The following is a 14,918-nucleotide window of genomic DNA, read 5'->3' as shown; positions in this document are numbered from 1 at the left end:
CCAGAATCCAAGAAAACCCTTACAACCCTGTGGGCGGTCTGTGAACCCTGGTGCCCTTTCTGGGCCATTCCCGGAACCCCGAGTCACCTTGGCTCACTGACCTCCTTCAGTTAGTGGCAACCACCACACTTGCAGGGCAAGAGTGCCTCTAGCTAGACGGGATCTAGGATGCTCCGAATATGTCAGGTCATTCACTAGCTGTTTAGTGCTAAGGTGGGGGTTTTTTGCCCCTAATTTACAAATAAAGGATCAGAGAGAAATGAAGCAACTTGGCTCAAGGCCACAAAGCTGGTATGTAACGAGGTCTTGCCGCCACCAGCCCTCAGCCCTGAAGAGTCCATCCAGAGTGGAGCTGGGGAGAACTAGCGAGCTCGCAGCGCACACCTGTGTGTAATTCGCACGCCCTCGCTCACAGCCCTACCCCAAAGGCTTTGAAAAGAACCGGAGATCTAGACCAGAATCTCCCCTCGGAGATCTAGACCAGAATCTCCCCTCGGAGATCTAGACCAGAATCACCCCTCGGAGATCTAGACCAGAATCACCCCTCGGAGATCTAGACCAGAATCACCCCTCGGAGATCTAGACCAGAATCACCCCTCGGAGATCTAGACCAGAATCTCTCCTCGGAGATCTGGACCAGAATCACCCCTCGGAGATCTGGACCAGAATCACTCCTTGGAGATCTAGACCAGAATCTCTCCTCGGAGATCTGGACCAGAATCACCCCTCGGAGATCTAGACCAGAATCTCTCCTCGGAGATCTGGACCAGAATCTCTCCTCGGAGATCTGGACCAGAATCTCTCCTCGGAGATCTAGACCAGAATCACTCCTCGGAGATCTAGACCAGAATCTCTCCTCGGAGATCTGGACCAGAATCACCCCTCGGAGATCTGGACCAGAATCACCCCTCGGAGATCTAGACCAGAATCACTCCTCGGAGATCTAGACCAGAATCTCTCCTCGGAGATCTGGACCAGAATCACCCCTCGGAGATCTAGACCAGAATCACCCCTCGGAGATCTAGACCAGAATCACCCCTCGGAGATCTGGACCAGAATCACTGCTCAGAAATCTAGACCAGAATCACTCCTTGGAGATCTAGACCAGAATCACTCCTCGGAGATCTGGACCAGAATCACCCCTCGGAGATCTGGACCAGAATCACTGCTCAGAAATCTAGACCAGAATCACTCCTTGGAGATCTAGACCAGAATCTCTCCTCGGAGATCTGGACCAGAATCACCCCTCGGAGATCTGGACCAGAATCACCCCTCGGAGATCTAGACCAGAATCACCCCTCGGAGATCTGGACCAGAATCACTGCTCAGAAATCTAGACCAGAATCACTCCTTGGAGATCTAGACCAGAATCACTCCTTGGAGATCTAGACCAGAATCACTCCTTGGAGATCTGGACCAGAATCACCCCTTGGAGATCTGGACCAGAATCACCCCTCGGAGATCTAGACCAGAATCTCTCCTCGGAGATCTGGACCAGAATCTCTCCTCGGAGATCTGGACCAGAATCTCTCCTCGGAGATCTGGACCAGAATCACTCCTCGGAGATCTAGACCAGAATCTCTCCTCGGAGATCTGGACCAGAATCACCCCTCGGAGATCTGGACCAGAATCACCCCTCGGAGATCTAGACCAGAATCACTCCTCGGAGATCTAGACCAGAATCTCTCCTCGGAGATCTGGACCAGAATCACCCCTCGGAGATCTAGACCAGAATCACCCCTCGGAGATCTAGACCAGAATCACCCCTCGGAGATCTGGACCAGAATCACTGCTCAGAAATCTAGACCAGAATCACTCCTTGGAGATCTAGACCAGAATCACTCCTCGGAGATCTGGACCAGAATCACCCCTCGGAGATCTGGACCAGAATCACTGCTCAGAAATCTAGACCAGAATCACTCCTTGGAGATCTAGACCAGAATCTCTCCTCGGAGATCTGGACCAGAATCACCCCTCGGAGATCTAGACCAGAATCACCCCTCGGAGATCTAGACCAGAATCACCCCTCGGAGATCTGGACCAGAATCACTGCTCAGAAATCTAGACCAGAATCACTCCTTGGAGATCTAGACCAGAATCACTCCTTGGAGATCTAGACCAGAATCACTCCTTGGAGATCTGGACCAGAATCACCCCTTGGAGATCTGGACCAGAATCACCCCTCGGAGATCTGGACCAGAATCACTCCTTGGAGATCTAGACCAGAATCACTCCTCCAATGGCCAAAATAACCAACACGACCAGTCTGTTCGGAAAAGGCCCGGAGGGCTAAAAACACACCTGCCCTTTTCTCCCGCAGGCCCCCTGCCTTCCTGGAATCCTGAAAAGGAGCCCCCAGAGGCTAGCGGGACAGCACAGGGAGGGACCCCAAGGTCAGGAAGCTCGGCATCCTCTCTCTGGGTGCCCTGCTCCCAAGCCTAAGGGGGAAAGCGGCGTCTGCCCAGACTCCATGCCCAGCCCCACGTGGGCATGCCTGGCTCCAACCTTGGGCAGCGGGCAGAGCAGGAGCCAAGCTGTTACATCGTCCCTGGTGGAAGTGTGTGTGTGTGTGTGTGTGTGTGTGTGTGTGCGCGCGCGTGCGTGCAGGGGGACATGGGAGGAGCCCCATGATCTCTAGTCTGCCTGACATACGGGGTCACTTAGCCACGCCGTGACCTGCCAGGGACCAGCTCTTCCTCATCAGCGACAGGGCAGGATCAGAGGGGAGCCCAGCTACAGCAGGAGGGATTTAGGTTCGCCAGCAAAAAGGACTTCCTCCTCCTGTGCATTCTCTGCGTTCTCCGTTCTCCGCCACCCAGGCCTCACCTGATAAGGACACTGCCCGATCCTTTTGGGAGCCTACCTGCCAAGCTCTTTGATGTGCTGTATTTATTATGACAACCCTGTGAAGCTGGGGACAGGCGCCCCATTTTACCAGGTGAACTTTCACAAGCCCAAAGTCACACGATTTGCAACGGTGGGGAGGAAATTCAAACCAAGCCTGCTGCACCCACCAAGCAACTCTGCACCAGGGCGGGAAAGAGGTCGGCCCAGAGAAAAACAATCCCCTCCCAGAATCTCCCGGACTGATCCTACTGACAGCTGCGAGCACTGCCGGGAGCTGCTGGGAAGGCGTCTTCCCCATTTCGTAGCTAAGAAAGCCGGAGTCTGGAGCACGGGCAAGCATGGAGCCGGGAGCCCAGGAGGCGGCTTCCCTGCCAGAGGAAGGAGGCTGTCCTCTGCAGCAGAAAGAGGACGTCTACACCCTCAGTTTAATGAGCATCCCCCCCCTCCTCCCCGTGGCAGCCTGCCAGCTCTGGGGAAGGCGCTGGAAGCAAAATCCCTGCTCTCTCCGGGGAGTCTGGCTCCCACATACCCAGGGGCTTTGAGCAGACTTAGCCCAGACAAGGCATCTTCCCACGGAGGCCAGTCTTCTCTCTAACAGGGTGGCAAGATCCAGTGTGGGGTGCTGGCCCTTTTAGCTGCAGGGGCACAGTGTAGCAGGAGCCCAGGCTATTGGGGGGGGGGCAGAGCCACCTGAGCCCTGGGACAACCAGAGGGTCTCCCACTGCACCCTCTGCTGGCCCCAAGAAGCTCCCCAGCCCAGCCCTCTGCAGGCTGCCCTCAGGGAAAAGACTGGGACTGGCTCTGAACCCCCAAACAAGAAGGCTTTGTACTGTGGGGCCAAAGGGCATGGGTTTAGGAGGCCCTGGCAGGCCTGGTACAAGGGGTCTGTCATCCCTCTCTGCCTGACTTCTGTCCCCAAACACGTTCCTGAGAGCACAAGGAGAGGGTGTGACACCCTAAGAAAACCTACAGGAGGCCTTGGGGTGTCAACTTGGGATGCAGGACTCTGCCCCCGCCCCTCCGCTGGGGATGTCCTCAGTCCTACAATGAATGGATGAGTGTCAGTTCATCCAGAATCCTGGTCGCTGACTGCTCAGTAATGCCGGGGTCAGGCAGGCAAACGGGGGAGGAGTGTCTGCCATAAGGCACCTTGAGGACAGTCTGGCTGCCCACGGCCCTGCAGGGCATCAGGATGGCAGCAGTGCCCAGAGGCACCCCGAGGAAAGGCTGAAACCAGGCATGGGGAGGAATCGGGCGAGCAAGGAGACTGGGTGAGACGTCAGAAGCCAGGGAGTGGGTTTGCAGGGAGCTGGGAGCAGGGGCCATCCCTTGTGCTGAGCTGGACGTACCCCCCAGCCTGCCACTGCCGCACGGGCCTGGCTGTGAGCCGGAGCCATGGCCGGGGCTGACTCCTCCTTCTCGGGGGCCTGGGAAGAGGGCCCGGCCCGGCCCAGCGAAGTGCTGCTCAGCTGTGCTCCTGCATCACTCTCCCTGTCTCGCCCCCACCGCGGGGCATCTGGCAGGGGTTTCCCATGACCTCCCGGGAGACAGGAGACTCTGCAGAGTCGGGCTTAGCCCAGAGCCCAGAGCTGTGACGGCACTGGCATCGGCATCTGGTGGGGGACAGCTCAGTGGGGACTGGGCCCTGGGGACGGTCCTCTGCTGAGGAATGCAGAGCAACAGGCGGCTGGCTGGCTGTGGAGGGCACTGAGCCTCTCCCGCCCACCCTGGGCCTGTCCCCAGCCCCCACTGCCAGCCCCCATGCAGGCCGGCTCTCCACTGTGCACCTGCACTTGGCCTCGGGTAGGACCAGCCCAGCCTGGAGAAAGGACAGGGGCTTCCACTGCCGCTCTGATGGTGAGCTTCCCGAGGAAGGCAGAGGGACGGTGATGCCAACATCTGGGCACACGACAGCTTTTCCACAGCCCGGAGCAGGTGGAGGTGAAAGAGAGCATCCTCCAAGGAACAGGACATTACTGCCACCTGCCCTGGGGCTGCACAGCCCTCCCACCCAGCTCCGCCCCGCCCCGTCTCCACCTCCGCGGGGATGGAGGGAGCTCGCACCAGGTCCAGCCCAGCCCCTCTCAGCGCCCCCCCAGCTGTCCTAAGGGGGGGGGCACACAAGACACTGCTTTCCTCCCTGGTGCCCTCAGTATGCCGCTGTCTAGAGGGCAAAATGAGAGGCTGGGGAGCCAGACACCTGGGCTTCTGCCCTTTGACTGGTGGGAGTGGGGAGGGGTGTCCAGAGGAGACTTGGGTGGCCCCAGAACTTCCCTCCCTAGAGAGTGGCAAGGAGCAACTCAGGCAGGAAGGCAAATGCCCGGGAAGGCTGCAGGGATCTAAGAAGGGAGAATGGGGGTGGGGTGGAGAGAGAAGTGCCTCAGACACAAAAGGGACCAGCATGGATCTAGGGGCGAGAGGACCAGGGCCAGGAGCAGGACCGCAGTGGTGAGGCGGCGCCGTGCCGCTAAGCAGTCCCACAGAGGGAAACGCGCAGCCTCAGCCCCGCCGCACCTCTGCACGCACTGGCCTTCCCGCTTCCACTTTCCCACGCTCACACTCGAGCACTCCAAGAAACTGAGGCACAGAGACTGCAGGCACAGAGCTGATTAGCAGGTGAATTAGGAGGCAGCTTAGAGCAGGGGGAGGAGCACAGGTGCTCGGAAGTGACAGTGCCCTGGGTTCACATCCGGACTCCTCCACTCCCTGCCCGTGTCGGGGCATCTGCACCACGGGATAACGTTGGTCACCCGGCAGGTTTAACGGGCTAATGCGCGCACGGTGCCCGCACTGGGTCCGACAATCACAGTTCAGACGCCTTCCTACCACAGGCTTCTTTCTGATCTTAATCAAGTCATTAGTTAAAGGGTTGGAGGTGCATTCAATTCACCCAACAGTTCACGATAGCTTTGAGAGACACCTCTCAGGTCCAGTTAGGTTGGGGCTTATTTTTAAAACATTTTATTTATAGTCAATTCCTCAGGAGTCTACCCTGCATTTTGTTCCCTCCAAGGATTGCATGTCTTTTACTTCATTCAAAACTGGCTGTTCCCGTTCTCCAGTGGGTAAAACTGAGGCCCTGCAGGACAAACTGGGAAGGGACGTGGTGACGAAGCCAGTGGATGAACTGCCTTGCCTCAGCTGGCTGCGGCTGCCGCCCTGCCCTTTGCTCCCAGAGCTGTCAGAGTGAGGGTGCCTGCCACTTCCTGTGGGGGGGCACCCCACCCCACCTCCACTGGGAGGTTTCCAGGAGCTGAGACCCAATCAGACCGGGTCGGGGCGGGGGAGGGGAGGCTTCTGGGGCTTGTGGTTACTACACTCCACTTCCTTGTGATGACATAAGCCCTATTTCTGCAGCAGGAGGCCACCACCGAGACTCTCAGGGCTCCACGCAGCCCGCATGAGGGCCTGTTTAGGCCTCAGTTTCCCATATCTGTAAACCGGACAGCATGGGACATGGGTGGCATTGATTGGCACTGACTGGCTTTGGGATTCACAAGGCAGCCCACATCCCCGCCCCCACACGGTCTCTTCTGTCTTGTCATTCTCTCTCTCCCAACCCACTGATGCTCTCCATTCGAAATTCACACATTGACCAAGATTTCAGAGCAGTCTAGGACTAGGGAAATAACTGCAGCTGGGGAACCCAAATAGGAAAGGGCAGGGGGGCCCTCTCACACTGTCCCCTGGGTCCCCCTATCCCCTCCCCACCCCCTGCTCAACCCTGTAGTCTCAACGCAGGGACGTGGGACTGGTGGGCCTGGCCGAGGCCCCTCCCCCCCCCAGCAGACTAAAGGAAGGAAGCTGGGGAGGCCGGGCAGAGATAAGGGGGAGGGGGTTAGGCAACACCAAGGGCTCCCCTCACGGTGGGGGCTCAGAGTTGGGGGCTTGAAAGGGTCTTAAATAAACTCACCATGTGACTTGGCTTCCTTCCCCAATTTTAACTTTGCCAACTTGCATTTGTTAATAGCTACACTCCTTCTGCCCCCATTTGTCAGGCCTGTATTTCCACAGCCTGGGGCAGGTCACAGCTCAGCCTCAGGTCCCTCTAGCTTTGCGGCACACCTCCCCCCCTCCCCAGGTAAAGGCCAGCTCTAGTCCAGCCCAGGAAGCTGAGAATCTTCATAGTACAAGGGGATTAATGGATAAAGGGATCACAGGGCAGGCTGGAGGGGCCGGCCTGGGAATCCCTTGGTGCAAGGCAGACTAGTCTAGGTAGGGGGCAGATGGGCCAGACTCCACCCAGCTGGGGAGGCCACGGGGTGGGGCTCCTGGGGTCTACACCCATCTGGGCCTTCTCTTCTTATCTGGAAGCCCCAGGGCCTGAAAGTTTCCTTCTTTGCCTCCCCTGGAGCCTAGAGCCCTGGGCCTGGCACTTCTCACCTAGTCTAACAGCCCCGGGCCTCTCTCCCTACACACACACACACACACACACACGCACGCACGCACGCACGCACGCACGCACGCACACATGCACACACGCACACACACACGCACACAGCAGACCAAGTCTTCTCACCTAGTCTAGCAGCCCTGGGCCTCTCTCCCTACACACACACACACACACACACACACACACACACGCACATGCACACACGCACATGCACACACGCACACATGCACATGCACACAGCAGACCAAGTCTTCTCACCTAGTCTAACAGCCCTGGGCCTCTCTCCCTACACACACACACACACACACACACACGCACACGCACACGCACACACACATATGCACACAGCAGACCAAGTCTTCTCATCTAGTCTAACAGCCAGGCCTCTCTCCCTACACACACACACACACACACACGCACGCACGCACGCACGCACGCACACACGCACACGCACACACACATATGCACACAGCAGACCAAGTCTTCTCATCTAGTCTAACAGCCGGGCCTCTCTCCCTACACACACACACACACACACACACACACATGCACACATGCACACGCACACACACACATGCACACAGCAGACCAAGTCTGTCTCACTCCTGGCCTCCCAGTCTGAAGAGCAGGACTCCAGGGCTCACCACAAGTTATTCTCATGGGAATCCAGAAAGCGCTCGGTCAGATACAAGAAAGGACTTCCAGGAAGTCAGAAAGACAGCTGAACCTGGCAGGAGGCAGTGAGTGGGGCTGGGCTCGGCTCTAGGCCGTCCTCAATCCTTGTCCTTCCCATAAGTGTTCTGCACCATCCAGGCTTTCAGGTGGGACCAGTGATTTTGGGGGGGGAGGGATTGCAGGGTAGAAGAGCATCCAAAAGTGAGGAGAACTCCCCGCTACAACCTGCCACTAGCCCCAGCTGCTCCCCCGCCCAGCCCAGCCCAGCCCTGTCCTCAGCTCTCTGATTGGAAACTGGGCTCTGTCCAGGCATTGTCTGCCTTCCACGGCCGGCTGCCCATTGAGGTCTGGCGTGTGCTGGGGCGGGAGGGGAGGAGTTGGTGGGGACCCCACCTTCCCCGAGCCCCTGAAAGCCCGGCTCTTCTGATGCTCAAGCCCCAGACCCCTGCATCCAGATCGGCAAGGCACGGAGGCACCCAGACCCCACTCAGGGCAATGGGACTGGGAAGCAGCGGTGGCACACATCACACTAGGAGCTGGATGCAGAGGGCAGGCACAAGCCCTTCTCTGTGGAAAGGGTCCCGGGAACCTTCCCGTGGTGGCAGTCGGAAGGAAACACCAGCTTTTCCTCACTCTTCTACACAAGGTGCCAATCCCTTAAGGCTCCCCAGGTGGAAGCCTCATACATACTTCACCATGCCCCCCAGTCCAGCCCAGGAACCCTGGACAGAGGCGGGGGGCGGGGGGTTGCTGAGCTCTATTCTGCAAGATGGAGTCTAAAGGAAAGCCCCCTGTGGAAGGGGCACCCCGAGCTCCTTCCCTCCCAGGCCTGGTTCACAATGGGTGGGGGCCGGACCCTCACATTTCCCTTTTATGGTGTTCTTGGACTCTCCCAATCTGCAACCGATGCCATATTTACATTTCTCACTCCCACCCCTCACCCGTGGGCCCCCTCCCTCGACCCACACCGGATCCTGCTGCAGTGCCAGCCCCAGCGGCAGCCTGGCCCCGCCCCAGCCAGCCCACCAGGCACCTGCGGGGCTCCTCTTTGTCTCTCTGGCTGTTCAGGGCCAGGAAGGCTGTGCTCCAGTGATGCTCCCAGTGCTGCCTGGGGTGCAAGGGTGGGGGTGCCTCAGTCTCCCTCCCTCAACACCAGCACTGAGCAGCGGCCAGCTCCTCTTCTCTGGACTGCAGAGGGCTGGCCGGGTGGCAGGAGGCATCTGCCCTGGGACAGGCAGGGGGAAGCTCTCCCATTGCCATCTCTGACCCTGTCTAGAAGCCACTTCCTAGAACCCTTGTAATTTGGGTCACATGTGACCCAGGAGACCTGCAGACCTGTCTCAGAGACCTGCCCTAGACCTGAATGGCCTCCCCCCTCCCCCGGCCACTCTCTCCAATCACACAGGGCTGGGCAGAGGTAGACGGTCCTGTCCGCATCCCTACCTTGGTGAAAAGTCCCAGATTGGCACTCTGCCACCAATACACCCCTCTCAAAGGGAAAAACCCAAAACAAGAGCGGTGATGTGATGCAAAGCGTCCCCGCCCAGCACAAAGAACACAGATGGCTCAACTTTGCAGCATTTCCTGCCCCCGCACCCCTGAGTACCCCTCCCAATGGCACCTACCGGGCCATGTCCTCTCCCCACCTCATTTCTGCCAGGGTATCACTTCAAGTCCCAGAGCTGTTGAGAATGGAACCCCACATAAGTCTACGCAGCCCTCCCCCACTCAATTTTATCTGAGTGCCTGCGGATGGGGCACTAGTCACGCGCTCCTGCCCTCTCGGAGGGCAGCACCTCAGATACCCCTCTTCCTCCCTGCCCTGGCCCTGTCTCCTCTCGGGCCGGGACCGCAGGATCCTCTCCAAAGCCACTGGCTCCCCGCAGAAGGCCAAGGCACCGTCCCGGCCCTGCCCTGGTCCCCCCGGCCCTGCCCTGGTCCCCGCACCCGAGCTTTGTCTGCGGGACCGGCTGCGGAGAGGGCGCGCTGCCCTCGCTCGCCGGACCCAGAGCACAGAACCGGCTGACCGGGCGGGCGAGGGGAAATTCCTCCCCCGCGGAGTCCCCGCAGGAGACAGCAGCCTCGTGGGGAGGCGAAGAGGAAACACACAGACGCCCCGGCCTGGGCCCGCGCTGGGTGTGAAATACCGGATTTCCTTGTTTATTCGATTTTCTGATCATTAAGGGCTCCCAAGGGGGCCCCGAGATCACCCCCCAAACAAAGCCACCTTCCAGCGAGCGGTCCGCGGGGCCGCCACTGCCCTGCGGCAGCCGGGCGGGCGCGAGGCGCCCCCGGCCCGGCCCCTCCCCGGCCCCGGCTCCAGCGCGAGGCGCCCCCGGCCCGGCCCCTCCCCGGCCCCGGCTCCAGCGCGAGGCGCCCCCGGCCCGAGCCCACGCGAGACAAAGCCCGACCCTCCGCGCGGCCCTCGCCGCCGGTCCCTACCTGACGGCCACCTTGACGCAGCAGTCCCCCTGGCCGGCCATGGTCCCGGCGCGGGGGTCCGGGCGCGATCAGGCGCGGGCGTCCGGGGGCCGGTGCCCGAGGCGGCGGCTGCGGCGGCGGGGGGCGCGGGGGGCGCGGGCGCTGCCGGCGGGGGCTGCCGCGGCGGCCAGAGGTGACATGCTCGCGGGCGCAGGCACGGGGGTCACCCGCGGCCCGCCCCCCGGGGCCGGGGCCGCGCGCCTGCTCGCGCCATCGGGCGGCGGCGCCGAGTGAGCTGACAGCCGGCGGCGCGACCCGCCGCGCTCCACGGCGCCGCACGCGCGCACACACCTCCCGCCGCCGCCGCCGCGAACAAAGGGGCGGGGGCCCGGCCGCCCCGTCCCGCCCCCGGGCCCGCGCCGCGCTCCGCCCCGTCCCGGGGCCGCCAATCGAAGGCCCGGACGGGCGGCAGGGGCGGGACTGGCGCCTTTAAAGGGTCCTCTTGGCTCGCGTCCGCGGGGCGGCTGGCCTGGTGGGGGGCGGGGCGGGCCGCGGGTGGGGGCGGGGCGCGGGAGTGGGACGCGGGCTGCGGAGCGGACCACGCTGGCGTCGCACAGCCCCAGCCTGAATGGGACCCCCACTTCGTACGTGAGAAACTGAGTCGCAGAGAGGGGAGCTACTCAAGGTCACAGCCAGCCGGTGGCTGAGCGCGGCGAAGGACCCGGGTCCCCCGGGCGGCGCGCTGCGCCCCCAGAATCGCACAGCCACCGGCGGTTTGTGGCGTGAAAGAACCAGGCAGGCTTCCCGTCTGCGTTTATTCCGGCAAACTCGCCGGCCTTTATTGCAGGGGCTTCTCGCTAGGGCCTGGCTGAAATTCCCCCCACCTCTGCGCTGCGGCATCTCTCAGCTCCCCGGGCTGGTTCCTGGCCGCGCTCCCCGCCCAGACCGCCCCCCCCGCCGGACCGCGCCCCACTGACCTTTGTGACCCACCGATGAGCCCCTGAGCCTGACCCCCGCTCTGCCGCTTGTGGCAGGAGGGGCAGAGGGGCAGTGCCGAGGCCTGAGCCGCCCTGGGGGAGGGGAAGGAACAAAGGGGGCACTCAGTTCCAGGCACCTGGGTAGGGAGGCTGGGCCTCGAAGGGAGTGGGGTGGGGAGGGGAGAAGGAGGGCAGCTGCCTGCTGGAGGGAACAGAAAGGGCGAGGAGGAGCCCCAGCTGCAAAATCGCAGCTCCCTTTCCAGTCCGCCACCCCACCCACCCGGAGCCCAGACTCCACCTCCCTGCCCCCAACCCCCAACATTGGGGCCATTCACAGGGCCCCTCACCAGCTGCCCTCACTTCACCCCAGTCCCCCCCCCCCCCCCCCCCCCCCCCCCCCCCCCCCGGCCTGGGCCCAAGAGGAGGACCCAGCTGCAGCTCCAGATGTGGATGGAGATCTCTGGGGGAGGGGAGAAAGGGGAGTCTGACTACAATCCATTTGCATCACCCTCAGATGATGAAACCAAGTCAGAGATTTTGGCAAGGGTGTGGATTAGGGTCTGAGGATGCATCTGCTGGTGCCATCCTCCTCCCGTTCCCGCCCTCCCCCTCCCCCAGGGGGAACTGCTCCATCCAGTGGCTCAGATCTGGATGACAAAGATAATTCCAAGGGCAAATCAACACACCCTCCCCATCCTGGAGGCAAACAGGAAGAGTGCCACCAGCCCAGTGCCACCAGCCGTGCTCCTGGGAGGGGGGAGGGGGAGGAGGTCCTGGTGCTATCCTGCAGCTTTTATTGGCATTTGAGCCTAGAGGAAGTGCTCCCTGCGGTCAGGGGATCACCCCTCCCAGAGCAGGAGGCCGTGGTCAGAGGAGTCCGATCCTGGACATTCCCACCTGTCTTCCAAGCAGAATGGGAAGTGGGGGAGAGAATAACGTGCGTGGACCACCTATACAAAGTAGTTTATGTGCACATCCATTCTACGCCATCCCCATAGCCTTGTGAGCTAGGCTTTAGTGTTCTTTTCCAGTTTTGCAGGCACTGAGTCCCACCCAGCACAGAGGCAACAGATCAGGATTTGAACTCGTGCGTCTGGTTCCAGACTGCCCAGATCACCTTCGAGCAACCAACCAGAGGGAAGGAAGCTGAGCCGGCCCAGGGTTTTCCTGGAGGCACAGCCGGCTCCAGGTTTAGCCCTCCTGGATGACAATGCTGCATTTTGCAACGCTGCTCCCTGCCCACCCATCTCTGGACTTCTCTGGGGCCCAGCTCCGGTTTCCTGCCTGCAGGAGGTCCCCTCTGACTTCTGACTGTAGGTGACCCTTCTGACTCACTCTTCTACTGCTGGGAAATGCTGCCAGAGCCGATACCCACCCCCTCCGCAGCCCTCCAGGCCGCAGAGTGTTGAGCTGTGGGAAGTGGGGCAGCACATGGGTTGGAAACACAGGCCTCGTAGAGGTCAGGGCCTCAGGAGGACTTGGGCTCCCGCAGCCACCTCACAGCACCCTCCTGGGCCACCTCTGCTGCCCAGAAGCGAGGAGGAAACTGGGCAGAGGCCAGATGGGTGGGAGCCAAGGTGGGAAAGAGGCTTAAACTGCAGCTTGGGGAGGTCAGGTTAGATGGTCAGAGGGTCTGGGACAATCCCCGCCCTTTTCAGTAGTCTCCGTCCAGCTTCAGCACAGCCGCTGCTGCTTCCCTCTGGTGTATCCCCATGCCCCTCTCTCCCGCCCCTTCCACCTCCTCCCTGCTGCTCTTCTTTCCTTCCCTCCTTCTCAAACCCTGAAGTTTCTCAGAATCAGCTGCCTATATGTGAATCTCCCCAGCCCCGGTGCTTTCCTCTCTGCCCACGGGAACACAAGCGTGCACGCACACACAACTGGAGTTATCCCCGAGAGGCCTAATTGGATTGGGGTTTGAGCCCCGTTCCTGTCCTGAGCTGAGGCCCTTCCCCCAGGCATCTTGCGGTCGCCATCATTTCTCTTGAGGGAGCTGTGGGCGTCTGGGCAGATGGGAGCCTGGGGGAGGTGTGAGGGGCCCTCTCCCAGGCAGGAAGCTCCCACGCTAGCTGCTGCCGTTGAAATGCTCCAGCAGCAACTTGGGGCAGCCATCTGGCCCGGATCTCCAGGCACGGCCCAGCTCTCAACGACAATGCTAGAGCAACAAATCAAAACACCCAAGAGATACCTGTAGGCCCCAGAAATGTCTCCACAGGTGGTCTGAACTCCAGCCCTGTTCTCTTTTATCGCCTGCGGGGGTTAGCACTGGGCATTGGCATTTGCAAAAACTGTCTGAGATTTGATCTAAGGTCCTGAGGGTGGAAGACACAGAGTTCTAGACCTCTAGTCCCAACCCCGAGCCCACTCCCGCAGCTGCGCTTGGTTCCGGGGAGAACAGGCGTGGCCCATCCTGCTGGCAGGTGGCTCAGCCGCACCCTCTGATGCCCACCTGGAAGCAGAGCCCCGTTCTGCCCGCCGGCGGCAGCAGCAACACAGAACCCCAGAGAGGGTCTGCTGGGGTGCAGACTCAGGAGGTCTTAGGTCCGGCGCAGGTTCAGCCTGACTTCCTCTTCCGCAGGAGGAGACAGCCTCAGCCACAGAGGAAACCAGAGTTTGTCATAAATAGCAAGGAAGGGAGAGAACTGCTATGGATTAGAAACACCCCATCAGTCTTTAAAAAAAAAAAAACAAAAAAAAAACAAAAACATTTTTAGTGTCAAATAATAATGAGGGTTTAATCATTATTCTGTGTAACTTCACACATGGGATCTTTATGCACCCTTCTATTTTGTGATGCCTCCCAATGCAGTATCAGGGCCAAAGGCAAGAGCAAGTGTGGGTAATTCTCTGTGTCACCAAATCCGAGACTTAGAAAGAGCCATAAGATCATCTACTGCAGTCCTTTTATGTTCAGGTGGAGAAACTGAGGCTCAGAGAGGTAAAGGAACTCATCCAAACTTGCGCAGTGAGGTAGGGGCTGAGCAGTGACTAAACACACGGTCCCGACACTCCAGAGCAGGGCAGTTTCCACTGTAGCACAATCGGACCGAAAGGCTAAACATCTGAGATCGGGCTGTTGTTGGTGAGTTTGTAGTCTAGATAAAAGTTAGGTCGCGCCTGTAATCCTAGCACTCTGAGAGGCTGTAATCCTAGCACTCTGAGAGGCCGAAGTGGGAGGATCACTCAAGGTCAGGAGTTCAAGACCAGCCTGAGCAAGAGCGAGACCCCATCTCTACTAAAAATAGAAATTAATTGGCCAGCTAAAAATATATAGAGAAAAAATTAGCCGGGCATGGTGGCGCATGCCTGTAGTCCCAGCTACTGGGGAGGCTGAGGCAGGAGGATGGCTTGAGCCCAGGAGTTTGAGGTTGCTGTGAGCTAGGCTGACGCCACGGCACTCACTCTAGCCTGGGCAACAAATCGAGACTCTGTCTCAAAAAAAAAAAATTAGCTCTCAATGAAATAACATAAGACAGCCCCCAAATGGAAGTGGGGTCTTATGCGTCACAGAGAACTGGGTTCCAATCCCAGCTCTGCTGCCGACTAGCGGTGCCCCCTGGCTGTTACACAACTCCAGGCATCAGCCCCCCCATCCCAGAATGAGGATG

General features: G+C 59.9%; 1 protein-coding gene across 4 annotated transcripts in view; it reads right to left on the bottom strand.

Moving 5' to 3' along the window:
* KIF21B (kinesin family member 21B) overlaps positions 1–10,677 on the bottom strand; it is a 49,906-nt gene extending 39,229 nt beyond the window's left edge. For all 4 annotated transcript variants that reach the window (XM_075996974.1, XM_075996975.1, XM_075996972.1 and 1 more), the window contains exon 1: positions 10,358–10,677. In XM_075996974.1, coding sequence (XP_075853089.1) covers positions 10,358–10,398 — 41 coding nt within the window. In that variant the 5' untranslated portion in view covers positions 10,399–10,677. The remainder of the gene's footprint in view (positions 1–10,357) is intronic.
* Positions 10,678–14,918: the final 4,241 nt, after the last annotated feature.

This window comes from Microcebus murinus, chromosome 23, assembly GCF_040939455.1.
Source record: "Microcebus murinus isolate Inina chromosome 23, M.murinus_Inina_mat1.0, whole genome shotgun sequence".
Taxonomy (NCBI): Eukaryota; Metazoa; Chordata; class Mammalia; order Primates; family Cheirogaleidae; genus Microcebus; species Microcebus murinus.
This window is presented reverse-complemented; position numbering and strand designations above follow the sequence as displayed.